This window comes from Cherax quadricarinatus, chromosome 17 (genome assembly GCF_038502225.1).
Source record: "Cherax quadricarinatus isolate ZL_2023a chromosome 17, ASM3850222v1, whole genome shotgun sequence".
Taxonomy (NCBI): Eukaryota; Metazoa; Arthropoda; class Malacostraca; order Decapoda; family Parastacidae; genus Cherax; species Cherax quadricarinatus.
The window spans coordinates 28,562,141-28,582,818 of NC_091308.1; the positions used below are offsets into that span (position 1 = coordinate 28,562,141).

At 41.7% G+C, this 20,678-nt stretch overlaps 2 protein-coding genes across 3 annotated transcripts; one reads left to right on the forward strand and one right to left on the reverse strand.

The window, feature by feature from the left end:
- Nucleotides 1–4,029: 4,029 nt before the first annotated feature.
- On the reverse strand, nt 4,030–8,647 carry LOC128686353 (ribonuclease kappa). Its single transcript, XM_053773188.2, has 2 exons — nt 8,619–8,647; nt 4,030–4,962 (listed from the first exon to the last, which is right to left on the reverse strand). Exons 1-2 carry the CDS (start codon nt 8,630–8,632, stop codon nt 4,632–4,634), a joined length of 345 nt encoding a protein of 114 aa, XP_053629163.1. The 5' UTR covers nt 8,633–8,647; the 3' UTR covers nt 4,030–4,631.
- Nucleotides 8,648–9,986: 1,339 nt separating this feature from the next.
- LOC128686351 (beta-1,3-galactosyltransferase 6) lies at nt 9,987–20,288 on the forward strand. Of its 2 annotated transcripts, none has more exons than XM_053773187.2 (2): nt 9,987–10,796; nt 18,124–20,288. In XM_053773187.2, the coding sequence occupies exon 2, from the start codon at nt 18,133–18,135 to the stop codon at nt 19,183–19,185; it is 1,053 nt and encodes a 350-aa protein (XP_053629162.1). In that variant the 5' UTR covers nt 9,987–10,796; nt 18,124–18,132; the 3' UTR covers nt 19,186–20,288. The 2 variants fall into 2 exon arrangements, with proteins under 2 accessions (XP_053629162.1, XP_053629161.1); XM_053773186.2 differs by having other exon boundaries at nt 9,987–10,256.
- Nucleotides 20,289–20,678: the final 390 nt, after the last annotated feature.

Genomic DNA, 20,678 nt, shown 5'->3' on the forward strand with positions numbered 1-20,678 from the left:
AGAACTTTGGGAGGGCTTAGGAGTTTCCGGGCCGGGGATGTAACCTTTCATCAAGTGGTGGTGGTAAATTCACTGGTCTATAGTAAGATGTGGGGAGTGGCTGAAGTCTATCCCTTAAGGAAGCAGGATATTATGGAAATACAAAGGAGAGTCTTAAGGTATGTGTGGGGTTTTGGGAGGGCGTGGTGGTAATGACCGAGGTACGACAGGGAGGAGTGGGTCTGATGGCATTGGGACCTAGGGTGAAGGCACTATGTTAAGCAGAGGTACATTCGGGCAGGGGGGAGAAAGGGGTATTCAGAGGGGAAAGGTGATGAGGATGTTCACAAATGGTGGTGGCAGGGACTTAGTGGAGTGTGAAGATTTGTTGAGGTTTTTGTTAACGGTTCACAATGTTAAAAATCTCAGGGTGAAGAGGTTGGTGGGTGTAGGTTGTCGTTAGGAATCACTGCAGGGGGTGGCCGTGTATCCCACGTATGATTGGAAGGTGATACGGGTGGAATTTAGTAAACTAAGGATACTGGCAAGGGTGAGGGAATTAGTATATAGATTTCTTATGGGGACTTGGGCATCGACAGAGGTGCTGAGAAAAATGGGTTTTGTGAGCGAGGCGTCTTGCACTCATTGTGGGGAAGTGGAAACTGCATTTCATGCAGTATATTTTTGTTCTTTGGAGGTGGTGAGATTGTGGATGAGTTTTTTTTTTTTCGTTTACTGGGGGGGGGTCAGATATCACCCCTTAGGGCTTTAATGTTAGATGTGGGAGGGGTGACCAGCGAGGTGGGGAGGGCTATCAGGTACATAATAGTTGATTACTTGTATGTTTCTTGGGGGATGTGGGAGGTGGGGGGAAACATTATGATTAAAGCGTTACCTGGAGAGAGTTCCGGGGGTCAACGCCCCCGCGGCCCGGTCTGTGACCAGGCCTCCTGGTGGATCAGAGCCTGATCAACCAGGCTGTTGCTGCTGGCTGCACGCAAACCAACGTACGAGCCACAGCCCGGCTGATCAGGAACTGACTTTAGGTGCTTGTCCAGTGCCAGCTTGAAGACTGCCAGGGGTCTATTGGTAATCCCCCTTATGTGTGCTGGGAGGCAGTTGAACAGTCTCGGGCCCCTGACACTTATTGTATGGTCTCTTAACGTGCTAGTGACACCCCTGCTTTTCATTGGGGGGATGGTGCATCGTCTGCCAAGTCTTTTGCTTTCGTAGTGAGTGATTTTCGTGTGCAAGTTCGGTACTAGTCCCTCTAGGATTTTTCAGGTGTATATAATCATGTATCTCTCCCTCCTGCGTTCCAGGGAATACAGGTTTAGGAACCTCAAGCGCTCCCAGTAATTGAGGTGTTTTATCTCCGAGTTTTTATAGGACAGCATGTAGGAACAAACTATTGTATGGGGGAAGTAACCAGTTTTCCAGAGGGCTATCGCGGCCTCACTGTGGCACTACTACTCCACTTGGTACCGGGGTAGGGCGGCAAGGGTTGGTCTCCTCAGGAGTGTGTTTCATAGGAGTGAAGGGATGCCTGACTAGGTTGCATGGTGTGGTTGTGGGTAACTGTTTTGCAGCAGTCGGAAGGTTGTGTGCTATGACATGAATGTGACCTTTTTTATTGTACTAATAAGGCACTTACAGTTGTTCTTCACATTGTGAGCATCACACCATGACTGCCACAGGTTCAGATTAGGTTGTAACACTGGTCCCTGGGTGCTGAGGGGGCAGGTTCTATTCTGTTGGTTCAGTATTCAGATGGTATGTGGAGAAGCTGAGGGTTGAGACTCCTTAGTGGTACTGGTCTGTGTTGATTCTGTTTGGTTAGGTCCCTTTTAGATAATGATACAGTAGTATCAAGATTGTTTTGTTTTTTTTGATGCTCCTGTTTATAGTGTTTTGTGGGTTATATTTATATTATTAAGACCTGTTCTTATCTGTGTAAGAGGGTATGTTGACAATCGATACCTGCATGTTACATGAAATATTTTCATTGGTAGTACCTGCTACCTAGTTTTGAGAACCTTCAAAACTAGGGAGGCCAAGCCCATGATGACACTCTTCAGGTCACTTGTTCTATCTAGGCTGGAATATTGCTGCACTCTAACAGCACCTTTCAAGGCAGGTGAAATTGCCGACCTAGAAAATGTACAGAGAACTTTCACGGCGCGCATAACGGAGATAAAACACCTCAATTACTGGGAGCGCTTGAGGTTTCTAAACCTGTATTCCCTGGAACGCAGGAGGGAGAGATACATGATTATATACACCTGGAAAATCCTAGAGGGACTAGTACCGAACTTGCACACGAAAATCACTCACTACGAAAGCAAAAGACTTGGCAGACGATGCACCATCCCCCCAATGAAAAGCAGGGGTGTCACTAGCACGTTAAGAGACCATACAATAAGTGTCAGGGGCCCGAGACTGTTCAACTGCCTCCCAGCACACATAAGGGGGATTACCAACAGACCCCTGGCAGTCTTCAAGCTGGCACTGGACAAGCACCTAAAGTCAGTTCCTGATCAGCCGGGCTGTGGCTCGTACGTTGGTTTGCGTGCAGCCAGCAGCAACAGCCTGGTTGATCAGGCGCTGATCCACCAGGAGGCCTGGTCACAGACCGGGCCGCGGGGGCGTTGACCCCCGAAACTCTCTCCAGGTAAACTCCAGGTAAACCCCTGTGTGAGGGTTCTAGTGTATACAGACCTTATGACCTTTGTAAACTCAGTGTTACACGTGAGTACGAGATGTTATTCTTTTACCATTATACGTACCCTTTTGTATATAGGGTTATATACTTATGTATATGTAGGGGACAGGTTTTGTGTATGTTACGGTGACAAGGTTTTGGCCGGGGTAAATGCATAGAATGCATCATGCGTGTGGTGCATTAGCATGGATTATTATTGTTTTGTTATGGTTAGAGTATTTTATGAACTGTAATGATCTTAGTTAAGCTTCTTAAGGGGTAGGATAATGGTTTATACCCGCTGCATGGTTTCTGTACGTAGGATCGTGTGTATGGATCCGTTTAGGAGAGTGTAGTTAGCAGTGTTTGAAAAAGCCCTATTTAGTGAGTGTGTTAGCGGAGACTAACTTCAATGTTAGTCCTTTCCTAGTATTGTGTATCCTGTCCTTGTATGTTTTGAAACATAATTTAGGGGGAAAATTATGAACTCTTATAAGCATTGTAAGTCTTTTTAGGGGTTCATATATAATTTTATAACCGAACGGTAGGTGTTGTACACTGAATGTTAAACTTTTAAAGCGGCCTAGTGTGTATTTATGGGTGGAGGGTTTTTCCACACCAGAATGGTATTAAAGTCTCTGGTTATTGGTACTGGTTCTTTGTGGAGTGTATATATATGTTTTAAGTTAATTGGTGTTTATTGGAATGCACACATTTTTTATGTAGATTTTTGTATTTTTCAATAAGCAATGTATTTGTGGGTTTTTAATGTATATATATATATATATATATATATATATATATATATATATATATATATATATATATATATATATATATATATATATATATATATATAAAATATATATATATATATATATATATATATATATATATATATATATATATATATATATATATATATATATATATAATATATATATATATATATATATATATATATATATATATATACATAATATACGACTTAGTCTACTTGTATGTCTCTTCCCGTATTGTTTTGGGAGTCGGGACGTTTTCAATAGATGGGTTGTGGTGTTATTGTTTATGGTTATTTTGTAATTATGTGTAAAAATGTTTTGTTTTTGAGGGGTGTACTGTCATTGTATACCTTTTTTTTTTTTGTTATTTTGTTGACTTATTTTTGTTATCTATGTTTTTAAATAAAATACAAAAAAAAAATCCAGGGAACCGGAGCACAGATCCGAGTCCCTAGATCAAGAGCCCCTCAAGGAACCTTCCATGAGAGGTAATGCCCTGTAAGCCCCTCCTGCAAGCAACTTACATAATAATAATTCACATATGGGAGACAAGTCAGTACCAAGAAAGGTAGTATTTAAGTTTTACTTCTTTATAAACAAGTAACTAACTGGAAATAGTTTGCATACAGTATTTCAATTAATAAAACGGATAAGTTTAAGTTTATATCACATTTAAATTATAATGTACATGCTCATTTAAAACTAGGAGTACAGGGGCTAACATTTTAGAGAAATTATAATCAACTTTACATGCTTAGTTAAGATTCACAAGATTTCTTAAAGGACAAAAAATAGACTAAAAAAAGAAACCTTTCTTTGCGTTTCATGTGTTGTGTCGAGCCCGACACCAGGCGTTGCCCTTGTTTTTTTTTTTTTCCTTTTCTTCTTCCGCTAATTATATTGAAGCACATCATTTTCATATACGTCAACACTAAATTTAAGTTACAGTCCTCTCGCCATAAACATCCCTTCTACATTTACAAGTGACAATATAGACAAAACTTTTATTCGTTCACCTACAAATACCATATTTTTTGTGAAGTTTAATAAAAATACTAATTAATCATACACTCGTACAGCTGTAAATAACACTCCATATACACCTGATGGGTAAGCGACGTTGAAACAATCATCCAATTTACACTAAATAACTATATATATTTTCTTTTTTACACCTGATATGTCGTCTTCTGATTCAGATAGAATTGCCACCCGGAAACACCGAGGGTGATGATGTAGAGGCAGGCAGCAATGAGGCAGTTGAAGGCATTGGACTTGAAGCCTCGATGGACTTCGTTCATGTATTTTCCAGCATTATCATACAGTCCCTCCAGGGGCAGGTCCTCTAGAAAGGCGGGAGTCTCAGTGTAGAAGAACACTCCCATGATGAGCAGCTGGAACAGTCCCCACACACTGATCAGCAGCACACACAATGACAGCTTGTAACCACAAAATGCCATCACCAGATGCCTTATAAATACTTGACAAGAGCAATTCAGTCTGTAAGTAGAAAATACAATGAATTACACAGATAAAAATAAAAAATAGAGACTGAATGGTAAATTAGTCGAAGATTATAATTATTAATACGTGAGTGTCGGTAAAATAATTGCGTAATTTTTTAAACCAATGTTATAAGATATGGTTACTCAAAATACTATACCATTATAGTACTGTATTAGTCACATTTAATCAGTCAAAATAATGACTGTATACTGTGATATACAGGTATAGTATAGCATAGCATATACTGTACACTTATGAAACCAGTTTTTAAATAAATCTGTTTATTGATATTTTATACAACTATGCTTTATTTACGCACAAATTTTGTAGCTTCATGTATCCTATGGGTGACAGTCAAAATACTGGAGGCACATAATTAGTTCAAGGACCAGGCGCCAACAATCTTTTGGGTAGGCAAGTTAGTGCTTTTATGAAAACCAAGGAGTATAAAACATCAATTGTGTACTTTATATTTAACATATAACATCTCCATATTACAAATACAAATATTAGTTTACTGAAAAAAAAATGGATGGGGACGAACCATGGTCCTTGCATATATATAGGTCACACACTGTACCAAAAAACTTAAAATAGGACGATTTTAAGAACATTTCTGAGAAGTTTGCATCAGTGGCACCATGGTATATTTCTCATACCCCTTAAAGCCATACCTGGAGAGGATTTTTGGGGTCAACGCACCCGCGGCCCGATCTGTGATCAGGCCTCCCTGTAGATCAGGACCTGATCAAACAGGCTGTGACTGCTGGCCGTTACGTAGACTGACGTACGAACCACAACCTGTCCAGCTCCTCCTTGAAGACAACCAGGGGTCTACTGGTAATCCCCCTTATGTATCCTGGGAGGCAGTTCAACAGTCTTGGGCCCCTGACACTGTTATCTCTTAGCGTGCTCGTGGCGCCCCTGCTTTTCATTGGGCCGGGGGAGGCTGTACAGCCTGCTGAGTCTTTTGCTTGCGTGGGGAGTGATTTCCGTGTGCAAATTTGGTACTAATACCTCTAGGATTTTCCAGGTGTATATTATCATGCATCTTACCCGCCTGCGTTCCATATACCCCATAAAATTAATGCAAGATGCAATGAGTGACAGTGCCCCGTGGCATGGTGACTTAAGCTCTCACTTCACACAGCGAGGGTAGAAACATTATGCGCATTTCCTTACACCGGTTGTCCATGTTCACCCATCAGTAAAATTGAGTACCTGGGTGTTAGTTGACTGGAGTAGGTCGCATCCTGTGACAAAACTGACCTAATTTGGCCGAAATGCTCTGCATAACAAGGAGCTTTCTATATACTAGTAGTATGTCATTGATGCCAGCTAGGCCTGCATACCTTGTACTTGTAGAAAAAAATATTATTAAACAAGACTAACTGTAGTTTTAGTGGCTCGCGAGTCAGCGTTGGGTCTGTTACATGCAAGGACTACGGTTCAAGTCCTGTCCATTTTTCTGTTTATTCACTGACATTAGTTTATTACGACTAGAGTTTATTAATAATTAATACAGGTCAGAATTCAAGGATAGCTTACTGCAATAACAAAAAGACTTCAGGAGGCTGTCGAGATATGCAATCCGATTTTATTTTCATTGTCTCTGTGGCCACAAAATAGAGCGAAACACCAACGTCAAAGACCTGGGAGTGATCATGTCGGAGGATCTCACCTTCAAGGACCATAACATTGTATCAATCGCATCTGCTAGAAAAATGACAGGATGGATAATGAGAACCTTCAAAACTAGGGATGCCAAGCCCATGATGACACTCTTCAGGTCGCTTGTTCTATCTAGGCTGGAATATTGCTGCACACTAACAGCACCTTTCAAGGCAGGTGAAATTGCTGACCTAGAAAATGTACAGAGAACCTTCACGGCGCGCATAACGGAGATAAAACAATTCAATTACTAGGAGCGCTTGAATTTCCTGAACCTGTACTCCCTGGAATGCAGGCGGGAGAGATACATGATTATGTACATCTGGAAAATCCTAGCGGGACTAGTACCGAACTTGCACACGAAAATCACTCACTACGAAAGCAAAAGACTTGGCAGACGATGCAACATCCCCCCAATAAAAAGCAGGGGTGTCACTAGCACGTTAAGAGACCATACAATAAGTGTCAGGGGCCCGAGACTGTTCAACTGCCTCCCAGCACACATAAGGGGGATTACCAACAGACCCCTGGCAGTCTTCAAGCTGGCACTGGACAAGCACCTAAAGTCGGTACCTGACCAGCCGGGCTGTGGCTCGTACATTGGATTGCGTGCAGCCAGCAGCAACAGCCTGGTTGATCAGGCGCTGATCCACCAGGAGGCCTGGTCACAGACCGGGCCGCGGGGGCGTTGACCCCCGAAACTTTCTCCAGGTAAACTCCAGGTACTGGTCCAGGAAGTAGTAAGAACGCCCTCAATGTAACTGAGATTATACAGTGCCAACAGAGGGTTATCAGGCACGTGCCTTAGAGTTCTGAGAATATCATAGGTTATACCATCCTCTCCAGGAGCAGTTGATCGACCTTTGGTTAATGCATTATCTAATTCATACTCGGTAAAGAGGCAATCACTCTCATCAATATTTTGGCTCATAAAATTAATCAGTTTCAACATTTCTTCAGAAGTACTCTCTAAATTTTTTCTAATATGAGATGGAAGGTTTTCATGCCTGGATGTTTTGGACCAGTCATTTATGAGGTCATTTGCTTTTTCAAGAGGAAAGGGATGAGCAACATTGCCAGTCTTTTTCCTGGTTATTTTATTTATACCTTTCCAAGCCAAACTCAAAGGGGTGGACCTATTTAATCCACTAACAAACTGTTCCCATTCCTGTTGCCTAAGTTCTTCCTTTCTATTCCTTGCATTTGTTAGTGCAGCTTGGAACGTTCTGAGCAGGTAATATAATAATTACGCTATCGTATGCAAAGAACTTTCGTAATGAAATTTTGAATTAGGAAAAAAACTTTGTGGACATACTAAACATCTCTACAGATGAGGCAGCCAGCATTTTCAGGGTAAACTGTTAGTTACTTTAACCAAAGGTCATTATTATTATTCTTATAATCATGGGGAGCGCTAAACCTGTAGGATTATACAGCGCATGTGAGGGGGGAGATGGAAGGTATTCAGGTTCAATTCAGGGAACTGGAGCACAGATCCAATTCCCTAGATCAAGAGCCCCTCACCAGCGTCAAGGAACCTTCCTTGAGGGGACCAACGAAGGGTTATACATTTGTCTGCGAATGACATCGAAACGTTGACGCTGATCACTTAGCAAACGAGGAAAAAATAAACCCATATCACACTATGCATTTCCTTCGAAAAAAAGACTTTGGCAACTGTATTAAGCATCAATAGGAGAGTACTGTACACGTATACATATTCCATTAACAGGTTAGACATTTGATTCATATAAAAAAGTCCATTAAGATACCTGTGCAGCCCAAGTATTTATATTCTGGGATTATATAAAAATCCTTAGATGCTGGGGATTTTTAGTTTGTTTTTACAGGCTATCGTTTCTTTTTATCCTACCTCATCTTATTTTTAAATCTTAACCTTAACTATGGGTTACCTTCCAAAACTGTCGACTAACACCCAGCCCCAGAATCTATTACTACACGAAGGTCACTAGACTTACATAATCTTGAACATATATCTGAGCCTACCCAGATCTCCAGTCCAGGACCTTTGTGGGTGCAAGTTGGGCACTGACCACTGAGCTACCAGTGTGAGGCCAACATTATAACTAGACACTTAGACCCTATGTATGGTATACCACTGTATTTTGTTGACGCTTAAGACATATAACAAGTTATTTAATGTTTAGTAATAGGACAATATACGGCTTATGACATTTTATTGAAAGCAAGTTCCGTCTACTGGGGACTTCATCAATTCTCAATTATTCAATACCCGCGAGTACCTGGCATGGCGAGCACAGTTATCCATGCCTTATACACATTACAGCTTTTATGTTTCTTGGTAAACCCACACTTCTTCAGCACTGACCTGAATTGTTACCATATTTTGAAACAAAAACCGTAGAATTCTAGATAATAAGGCACATTATTATTATTATTATATTCATGGGGCAGAGCTAAACCTATTAATTACAGTACAGCCACATACAAATTGCCCTGAAAAATGTCCTTATTGTAATCTGACATTATAATCTTTTATATAAAAACTTTCTCAACTAGCGTCTTAAGAGTCCCATTCTAGGACAGCGCTAAATGCAAATTAATTGTTCATCATTAAGCCTATGGAGCCATAGGAAAAAAATATGAAACGTATCCCAAAGATGGCTGGCTGTCGCAAAGCAGGAAATATTTGTATTTCTTAAAGTATACGATGGTACTAAACAGCTCGCGTATAATATTTTCTCTTAACAGTGTTAAAGAACTTACCACCAGTAGAATAATGCAAGTATATACACCAGAAAGAGAGAGAGACGACACACACCCAGCACTAGCAGACAACTCACTGATCAATAACGTTCTCACCGTCATTCAGGATCACCACCTCACATTTGTTAATACATTCAGACTACTACATTCACTCTAGGCTGAGTTAAATTAGTTAGCTATTAAACTGTTGGCATAATACGGGAATGTTTTAAATAGAATTATAACAAGACTTTATAACAAACCTTTCTTCATTATTTACCTCCAGATGGTGTGATGCATCAGTATAAAATATTTTATTTTATTTTATAAATATGTGTATTTAGAGGTTCATTTTAAAACTACATATATGACATATGGATAATCGAATTTCCCCCTCCCACCCTCCCCCCACCACCCTGAATATTACCTTTTAAATACGACTTACATTATATATTAACTTAGCAAAATTAAAAAAAACTTAAGTTGAAATCTTTAAAGAAAGCTAATAAATTTTAGCTTATAAAAGCATTTTTTAATTGTTTTACAATATATATTTAATATACAAAGTAATTACTTTCAGAAAATCACTTTCATAAGCCATATTTAAAGTAGAGAGCAGAATCAAAACAGAGCAAGTGGCTGTGCCCCTTGTAAACACCCAGGTTTATTGTTTTGCTTCCCTTGGCAGACTTATGAGCTGGCAGTGATGGAGTGTGGACCTCTAACCATACTCTTGGCCTGAGCATTGGTGACGGATCTTCCGTGTGGTCTGTTTCCTGGGAAGGTTGTTATTATACAGTCCACTAGGCACCGGTCGGGACGCCGAACTTCTGCTCCTCTTTCAGCTCTGCGGATTTCTATGGCCTGGGGAAAGCTGGTTACTGACTCAGGTGGGGTGTGTGTGGACATCTGGCTCTGCCGGGACTTAAGCAAGGGGGTCCACCTGGCCTAATTGGGAACAGTTGTTCCCGTTCTGTTCCCGGAGGAAATCCTGTTTCCTTTTCAATTCCCGGCCAGATTTTTTGCGGTATATTTTTCCCTGACTCCCGGGAAGCAGCATAATCAATGGTGACCCACTAAATCCCCAACAACAATTTATATCCAAATCAAATGAACGAAACAAACAACTTTATCCCTACAACGTGGAGTACAGCATACAGTTGTCATTAAGTGACAAACTATTTCATAGGAAGTTCCTTGTTATGCAGAGTATTTCGGGCAATCCTAAAATTACCTTATAATTACTGGATAAATATACAATTGTTACTTTATTAGAATGCTGTAGTAAACTGCAGTAATCATTTAAGAAATAAAAGGTAAATTTATTGCCCTGCTCCTTGGCTTTGCTTCCTGCTAAAGAAGTATTGCACAACAGTACTTAAAGTAATCAAAGTGGGGAAATTTTAGCCCCACTCATCATTGTAAAGGAGGTAATTTCATTACATATTTTTATAAATTTGGTTTAGCCATCAATTACCCCAGTGGAAATAAGGTGCATTGACTTTATTGGCTTATCTCAACTGTTATATCTGTTAATGTTCTGTCTGTCCATAAATGGTGTTTCCAAGTATGATGCATGTTACTAGTGTCATCTCTGTTGTAGGTATATTTTTCATATTATAATAATAAAAAAGAAGCGCTAAACCACAAGGGCTATACAGCGCTGCAGGGCAGGAAGGAAACAAGGGTATCAGGTGGCAAAAGGGAGAGGGATAACTAGTAGGTTACGGAGAACAGCAGGGCAGTGGATAGTGCAGGGGTAGAGGGTAGCAAGAGATTGAGGTAGAAAGGGCTGAGGGGAGTGCAAAAGACATCGTCATCAGAGTTTGTGGAGTAAGTCAGTTGTTGTCAAGAAGTCAATGAGAGAGTCAGGATTAAAGGAGGGTCCGTCAGCAAGAAGGGAAGGTAAAGAGAGACTAGTAGAGCAGAGACGACGTTGGAGGCAAATTCTGCATGCTCGTTGATAGAGGGGGCAGTCTAACAGAATGTGGCTAACCGATACTGGAACCTGACATGTCTCACAGAAAGGAATAGGGTGCCTTTTCATGAGATACCCATGAGTAAGACGAGTGTGGCCAATGCGAAGACGGGAGAAAGTAGTCTCCCAACCTCGACACTGATGACAAGAAGACGGCCAGTAACCTATACTTGGTTTAATAGAATGAAGTTTGTTACCGAGTAGATTAGACCAACATTGTTACCAATGGGTGTGAAGGTGGGTAGCTGTTACAGCAAAATAGTCCATAAATGGAACACCTCTATATGAAACTGGTAGGTCATGTACTGCTGACCGCACAGCAGTGTCTGCCTGTTCATTGCCCTGTACGTCAACATGATCAGGGACCCAACAAAAAACAATATCTTTATGCTTGGTAGAGATATGGCGTAGCCAAAATTGGATACGGAGGACTAGGGGGTGAGGTGTATCAAATTTTCTTATAGCCTGTAGAGCACTAAGGAAATCTGAGACAACCACAAATGATGACACAGGCATAGATGCAATACGGATAAGTGCTGCAAGAATGGCATACAATTCAGCTGTAAAAATGCTAGCCGAGGATAGTAAATGTCTTCGCACGACACTGTCCAGAAACATTGCTGTGAATCCGACGTCATCAGAAGACTTAGAGCCATCTGTGTACACTGTGATGGCATAAGAATGAGAGCAAAAGTGGTCAAGAAAAAGAAACCGGGAAGCTACCGTAGGCAGTTGAGCTTTTGTGCATGGGAGTGCGAAAGAACAGACTCGAACAGCTGGAACTTCCAAGGGGGGCAGGGAAAAGTGGGATGCTACCTGAACATAGAAAGGTGGTAACTGAAGGGAAGACGAGCGAATGTAGGCGAAGAGAAAAGGGACGGAGCAAACGGGCGATGAACAAATAAAGAATGTCTACTAACATCGGTGACTATTCTATATATGGAAGGATTACGGAGATCATGAGAGTGAACATAGTAGCGAAGGCAATGGGCATCATGGCGATCGGACAAGGGTGGAGTATTTGCTTCAGCATAGAGGCTCTCAACAGGGGAAGAGTGAAAAGCACCAAGGCATAAACGTTTCCAGGATAACCTACGGTCAAAGAGAAGGCCTAGAAACCTGACCGTATCACATTCAGGGATACGTGAGCCATAGAGGTACAAAGGATGAGTGGAGATGACAGAGCGTCTAGTGAAAGTAATTTGGTGAGTTTTAGTACTGGAAAATTTAAACCCATGCATGGTGGCCCAATTGGAAACACGGTCGACCGCATACCGGAGAGAAACTGTAATGAGGTGGCAGTCAGCGCCTGCACAAGCAATAGTGAAATCATCAACATAGAGTGATGACCAAATATTGGATGGAAGGAGAGAGGCCAAATCATTTATAGCAAGGAGAAAAGTGTTGTGCTCAGAACACATCCCTGGGGGACACCTTCAGCTAGGACAAAGTCTGGGGAGAGCATAGTATTAACCTGAACACAGAAATGTCTGTCAGTTAAGAAGTTCTTAAGGAAGGATGGTAGATTGCCTCAGAGGCCTAAGGAGTGGGCTTGCGCCAAAATGTTATACCTCCAAGTTGTGTCACATGCCTTCTCAAGATCAAAAAATATGGCAATAACTGAGTGGTTATTTTCAAAGGCATTACGAACATACATATCCAAGCGTAGTAAGGGGTCTATAGTAGAACGGCCCTTACGAAACCCATATTGACTAGTAGAGAGACTGTTGTGTGTCTTGATACCACATTAAACGTCGGTTTACGAGACGTTCCATCGCTTTGCAAATTGCACCAGTAAGAGCAACGGGACGATAGTGGGAGGCATCATGTCCTGTAGTACCCGGTTTGCGGAAAGGGAGAACAATGGCGGATTTCCACAGCTTGGGAAGAACTCCTTGTGACCAAGTAAGATTGAAGAGTTGTAAGAGGACTGTAAGGGCTGACTGATGTAAATGTTGTAACATCCAAATATGAATGCCGTCAGGCCCAGCTGCCGATGATCGGCAAGCCGAGAGTGTTGCTTCCAGTTCCAGAAGTGTAAAAGGCACATTAAAAGATTCTTCTTTGAAAGAAGAAAAGTCTAAGGGTGCTAACTCTCTGGCAGACTTTGAGGAAAGAAACGTTTGGCATAGATGGAGCCCCTGAGAAATATGGATCAGATGATTGCCAATTTCAATGGCAACGTCAAGAGGGTTTGCTATATCAACGCCGGCAACCTGCAGAACAGGAGCCGGGTCAGGAGAGTATTTACCACTCAGTTTCCGTATTTTTTTCCAGACTGCACTCGTAGAGGAAGCCGAGGTGATGGTGGAAACATAATCTCGCCAGCAAGTGCGTTTAGCGTCATGGATGACATGGTGAGCAACCGCTTGCTTCTGCTTAAAATAAAGAAGTCTCTCTGTGGTTCTATTGTACCGGTACCTGCCCCACGCAGCACGTTTCAAACATACTGCCCGAGCACAAGCAGGAGACCACCATGGCACGCACTTCTGGGAATGCCTGCCTGAGGTTTGGGGTATAGAATGAGAAGCTGCGGTTGAAACCGACGTCGAGAAGAGGTGTAAAAGCTCATCAGTGGAGGATGAAGAAGGAACCTCACTAAAAGCAGTGAGCTGTGAGTAAAGGCCCCAGTTTGCTCGATCAAATTGCCAGCAAGGGCTACGGAGAGGTGGTGAATATGAAGGAGAAGTAAGAATGATTGGAAAATGATCACTATCATATAAGACCAGTAGAACAGACCAGGCAAAGTCTAGTGCAGTGGAGGAAGAGCAAACCAAGAGATCGATGCAAGAGAGAGTATGAGGATCAAAATGGGTGGGAGTACCTGTATTTAAAACATGGAGGGGGTGAGAGGTGAGAAAAGCCTCCAACTGAATGCCACGTGAGTCACAATGAGACCCCCCCCAGAGGAAATGGTGGGCATTAAAATCGCCAAGTAACAGAAGTGGTGGTGGTAAGGATGAAACAAGAAAGGCAAAATCTGGGATAGATAATGCCCGAGAAGGAGAGAGATACAAAGAACATATTGTAAACCACTTATTCAAGTGGATACGAGCTGCAGTGTAATGCAGCGAGGTATGAACAAATAGTGGACGGTACGGAATATCATTGCGTAGAAGAAGGGCACTTTCATTAAAGGTCCCAACAGAAAAAGGATCTGAAAAATACAATAAATTATAGCCTGAGATGGGTTGGAAAACAGCTGAGTGTAATTTTGGTTCTTGTAAGCAAACACCAATAAGGGAAAACCGGGATAGCAACATCTAAAGCTCACCCCGATTATCCCTGCGGCCGCGGATATTCCATTGTAAATAGGCCATGATTGGCAACGAGGAAAATATCAGGAATCCGCAGGTAAGGGCACCTTTCGGACTAGAGGGGGTTAGAAAAGTCTACGTGTGGTGGCATCGGAAAATGTTCAAGCAGCGAAGGAACGGATCATTGCGAAGAAAGTTTTGGAGATGGAGGGGAGGGAAGAGAAGGAACAAGAGGTGGATCCGTGTCCATTGAAGGTTTAGTCTCTGCAATATATTCTGAAATAGCTTCAAGTGCTTCTGAATTCAAAGACATTGTATGGGAGACAATATTGGAGACAGAACTAGGAGTGTGAGTAAAGATTGGTATAGTAATGGACTGTACCAAAGTAGGGGGGGATGAAAGAGTGTAGGGAACTGGAGAAGAAATGTGGGAGGGGACAGAAGAGGCAGAAACCTGGGAGGTGGCAGAAGAGGGAGACACTTGGGAGGAGACAGGGGAGGAAGGCACAGTACGAGGAGGAGGGTGAACCTCCACACTTGTAATAGAGCTAGTGAGAGGGAAAGAACCAGGCACAGAGACTGGAAAGGTAAAATGTGGAGGTGGAAGAAGGGAAGGAGGGGGCAAAGAAGATTTGAGCAATGGAGATTTTTTGGAGCTTTAAGAAGTAGAGGGGCGATTGGTAGAAGGTGTCGTACGAGATCTTGTCGATACCGGGGCTTGTGAGGGAGAACTCAAAGATGTCAGAACAGACTGAGGTGCTGAAGTAGGGACGTCTGAGCCCAGGACAGCAAAAGAATTAGATGCAGGAGTGACTATGGGAGGGGTAACCACAGAGGAGGCTGCAGAAGATGGGACCCCAGAAGTGGGGGGACGTTTTGAAACACGGGAATAAGAAACACGGGGTAGTCTCCCTTAGAGGCGGAGATGAGAAACTGCCATAGCATAAGGGAGACCTTCTGCCTCTTTGAGGCAACGGATTTCACGCTCATTTAAGTAGACCTGGCAACGGCGAGAGTACGAAGGGTGAGCCTCACGACAATTAAGGCAAGAGGGAGGTCGACTGCAAGACGTATTAGAATGGTCATCAGCACCACAGACTGGGCATTCGGCTATAGATCTGCAATATTTCGCTGGGTGACCAAATCGCCAGCAATTTCTACACTGTTGCAATGTAGGGATCACCTTTCGAACTTGCAACCGATGTCCTGCTACATAAACAGAGGATGGGAGTTCATGGCTGTCAAAAGTTAATCGAGCCACATTGCAAGGGTATCGTCTCCGCCCGTAGGCAGGAAAGACATAAATGTCTACCTTGAGGATTGGGAGCTCTTGGAGTTCCAGCTGTTCAAGAATGTCATTGCCACATGTCTGGAAATTCTGTTGGACTATGGTATTGGGCAGAATGACAGTACCACTACAAGAATTGAGGGAATGATATTTTTCGATAGTGACAGGAATAGTATCGATATGTGAAAGAAGAGAAAGATCATGAGCTTGGGTAGCATTCTGGACAGTGATGATGCATGTACCGCTCTTCAGAACATGAAAGGAAATATCTCTACCAATATGGCGGAGGAGTGCCTGGCCAATACTATGGTCGGAAAGATAGGCAATAGAGGAAGTCGGTCGTAAAGTAAAGAATTTAGTCCATTGTACATTCCGATACTGAGCATGGAAAGGGAGTGCTTGACGTGTTGATCTTTTCTGAGAAGAACGAGGTGGTGGTGAAGTATCATCATCAGGCAATTGTCATTGGCGTTTAGGAGTGGGACCGGAGTTGGTCCGACGTGAAACAGGCTGGCGATTCAAAAATTGCCGCACTGTAGGGGGAGAGGCCGGAGGCATAGTCAAAGGAGAGCGGAGGTCAGACAAATCGAAGGAGTCAGTCGAAATCCCGGTACCTGAAGCGGGTGAGGAAACAGCACCAGCAAGAGGTACAGGGGCATCAGGAGTGTCCGAAGAGTGGTCAAAAAATGAGGCAGGGTCAGAATGGGGTGCGGTATGAAGAAGGGGCTCAGGGGTAGGAGGTTCATGAATTGGGATCTCCATGGTTAGGTTACTCACATCTGCCGAGCTACCTCAGTGGACAAAAGAGAGGGCGGCCGGATATCCGCCACAAAGCATACCTCCTTTGGCCACCACCCCCCCGGTATCCGAAAGGTGGCTTCCAGAGATATACCTGTCGCCCGAAAGATGCCCAAAGCCACCCCACGGGATACCGGAGAGGGATCGGGACATCTCCAGGTGATCCAGATACCACGGCAAACTACGCCACCTCCAAGAACCTCAACGGAATGGGATGGACCCCGGTACCCTTCCTACCTAGGAACCAGCATGCCTGTGGGAAGAATCCTACAGGTCAAAAAGAGGAAGGGAATAAGGGAGGGACAGGGAGGAGGTGGAGGAGAGGGAAAAGGGAGGGTGGGGAGGATGGGATAGGGAAGGGGGGATTGGGAGGTAATTAGGTTCGGTCTGAGGAAGGAGACCAACAGGTCTAATTCCTCAGACCAAGAGCCTCTTCACTGCACCAAGGAGCCCCCCTTGAAGAGGTACATTTTTCATAAATTTTTGTGCATGTAAACTTTGTTACACTGCCCACAGAGGATGGTGTAGAGTCCTATAGTATTTTTTTTAGTACTGTAGTTTGAAATAGTCTAAACAGTAAGTATCAACTGACATTTGTTCTGTCATTCACAACCATAATGATTTTTTTTTTTGTCTGTACAAGGAAAACCCCTCAGAGGAGGTTCCTTGATGACAGTGATGAGCTCTTGATCCATGGAATTGTACTTGACCTCTCCTTCCTTGGATGAATCCCTTCCCATTTCTCCAGGTGCTGTGTCACTTTATGGGTTTATTGCTCCCCCCATGAATGCAATAATAATAATAATCATCATGTAGATTGCAAGTGACATTGGCTCTGCTAGAATAAGAATTTCACTCCTCAACAGTTTGGCAGAGTTTCAAGATAAATTGTCACATCTTTCGTAATCAGTAAGAGGACACAGTTTGAAATTTTATTAGTTTCTCCTCCATTTCTGTATCTCCTTGGAATGCAACCATATGGGAAATGTTTGAGTGGTTTGAGGACCTGTCCAAGAACTCAGCACTTTATTTTGAGGTTAAGTAGGTAGTATGGAAATCTTCCTCTTGCATCATGAAAAAATTACTGATGTTTTCAACTGTGATTTATGAATTGTTTTTGTTATACAGTATTATGGTTATATCTGTAATGTGATAATAACTTAGTATTGAAGTGGTTAGCAACTTTTTATGCAAAATTCACTGAATAACCTATTTACTGTAGTTTTAATGCTTTGTAAATAATCCAACTCAACTTTGATAATTGTTTCCTTATTATTATATTATCACTAACTTACTGTATTTATATCTCCTTCCAGTATTTATAATGTACAAAAGAATCAGTAGTCATTATTTGCTCCACAAATGTCATTATATAAATTGGATTACATATTTATTGTTAGACTGTACTTGTTAATTAGAACTACTTTTATTTACAGCCACTGCAAATGTTGGTGATGCGGCGTGCTGCTGGATTACCCTTCTGCAGGAGGCCACTTCGTAATACTTTCTACATTTTGTCCTGTGTTGGGGCATTTATTCTTGGGAGTTTGATGACTTTAATGTCTGTTGATCCAATGAGATGTGATATTCATCAGTGTACAGAAAAAATCAAACGCATAGATGTGGAAGATACAAACAGCTGGCTTGGAATGTGGGGTCGTAACAGTAGAGGCCCTGAAAAGAGCGTTTTTCTTGTCATAGTACTGTTGAGTGCCCCAGTTAATGTAGAACAAAGAAATGTGATTAGACAGACATGGTTAAGTGAAGAAAAAGCAGACACACTTCATTTCTTTGTCCTTGGTGTCAGTAGCTTAAATGAGGACCTCAACACAACTATACAATCTGAACAAAAAAGATTTGGAGACATGTTGTTATTGAATAATGTTATTGATTCCTACCAAGCTCTTACTAAAAAGCTTTTGGCCTCTTTTGTGTATATACACTATAATGTTAAGTTTAGATTCCTGTTGAAATGTGATGATGATACATATGTTCAGGTTTCACAGCTTCACAAGGAACTCAAGAGTGTACCATATAAACAACGCTTATATTGGGGTTTCTTTGATGGGCGTGCAATTCCTAGAAAGAGTGGTCCTTGGAAAGAGGCAGACTGGGTATTGTGTGACCGATATTTGCCATATGCATTAGGGGGTGGATATGTTCTTTCTTCTGATGTTGTCACTTTTGTTGCTATAAATTCAAAATATTTGAAACTCTACAAAAATGAAGATGTTTCTCTAGGTACTTGGCTAGCTCCTTTAGACTTACATAGAGTACATGACACAAGGTTTGATACTGAATATAAATCTCGGGGTTGCAATAATGAGTATCTGGTGACTCACAAACAGAGCACACTACATATGCGTGAAAAATATAATTCATTGAAGGCCACTGGTCTACTTTGTCGAGAACAGTTCCAAGTTTACAAGTCATATAAATACAACTGGAATATGCCTCCATCACAGTGTTGTGTTCGAAATGATTCTTCATTGCCATAAAAATACTTTAGAATCTTTGTGTAACTAAAATGAGTAATAGAATTTTATTTGTCATTCTGTTACAGTAACTGTAGGTTGTATGCTCATACACTTAATCATGCCCAAGGAAATGGGATTCATGCTATGGGAAATGTTATATAATAAAATGTGAATTATGAAATCTTGGATAGCTAATTGTTTTCAATGATGTATTACAACTTAAATAGTAACATTCATGTATAGTAACTTGAATAGTAACATTCATGTAGAGTTTTCTGCTAAATTAATCTGCTTTGCATTGCAGATTGTGCATGGTGAGTTCTGAATATTTCATTATTTCTTTAGGGTAACAATAAACAGATATGAGCCACTGTTTTTGTCATATAAATCTGTTTGAGCATGAAAACTATTCCCAGTAACTTTAATCAGCATTATAAAGCCTCTTTATACAGCACTGTACTTATGTTGCTACACAATTAGATAATATATACATGAGAGGGCATGGGTGAGCAGGAGCTACCTCATATGGATCAATAAGCCTATTGCAGTGATCCTCTCCTACATTTTTATTTTCTGCAGTGCTGTACTCTTATGTTCTGCTGTATTAACCTTTTAACGGTCTCCCATGGTGATCTCCGTCATTGAAGCCAGTGTTGGTTACATAGATCTGTATCTTAACCACAGTGCCCTCGAATTTGTTTTGATTGGTAAATTTTAGCCTAGACCTGAAAGAATAGGTCTGTGCAGTGGGTGTGCACAGTATAAAAAAAATACTGCCACACTCAGTGCATGATGGAAACAGGAAGCCTCTGACCTTGTGTTTGTGATAAAACAGCAACTTGACACATTTTCCCAACTGGTTTTCATGGTTGTTGACTGTTTCTTGAGGCTAATTGATAGACCAGAAGACATTAGTGGAGTGGAGAAGATTTTAGTCAGTTTTAGACTGGAAGTGGCTGGAAGCTCAAAATGGCAGAAATATCTGATTTTTGGTGATTTTTCTGAGGAAGAATAAGAGTTCTCTAAACCCCTTGTCTGTTTTATGGGTTTTTACTAATCTGCATTTTTACTAATCTCACTTTTTTGGGTTATCCTAAGTTCTTAACACATATGCTGCTATGTATGATAATCTCTCTAACTGTATTTGTGTATACCTGAATGAACTTACTTGCTTCAGGTGAGATGACCAGTCATTCTTGGTAATATTTTATTATCTGAGAAATAGGAGAGAATTTTTACTTTTTTGTGTGATGATGGTTTTGAAATGGAAGGCAAGTGTTCTTTCTTTCTTTCAACACACCGGCCATATCCCACAGAGGCAGGGTGGCCCAAAAGGAAAAACAAAAGTTTCTCCTTTCACATTTAGAATATATACAGGAGAAGGGGCTACTAGCCCCTTGCTCCCGGCATTTTAGTTGCCTCTTACGACACGCATGGCTTTCGGAGGAAGAATTCTGTTCCACTTCCCCATGGAGATAAGAGGAAATAGACAAGAACAAGAACTAGAAAGAAAA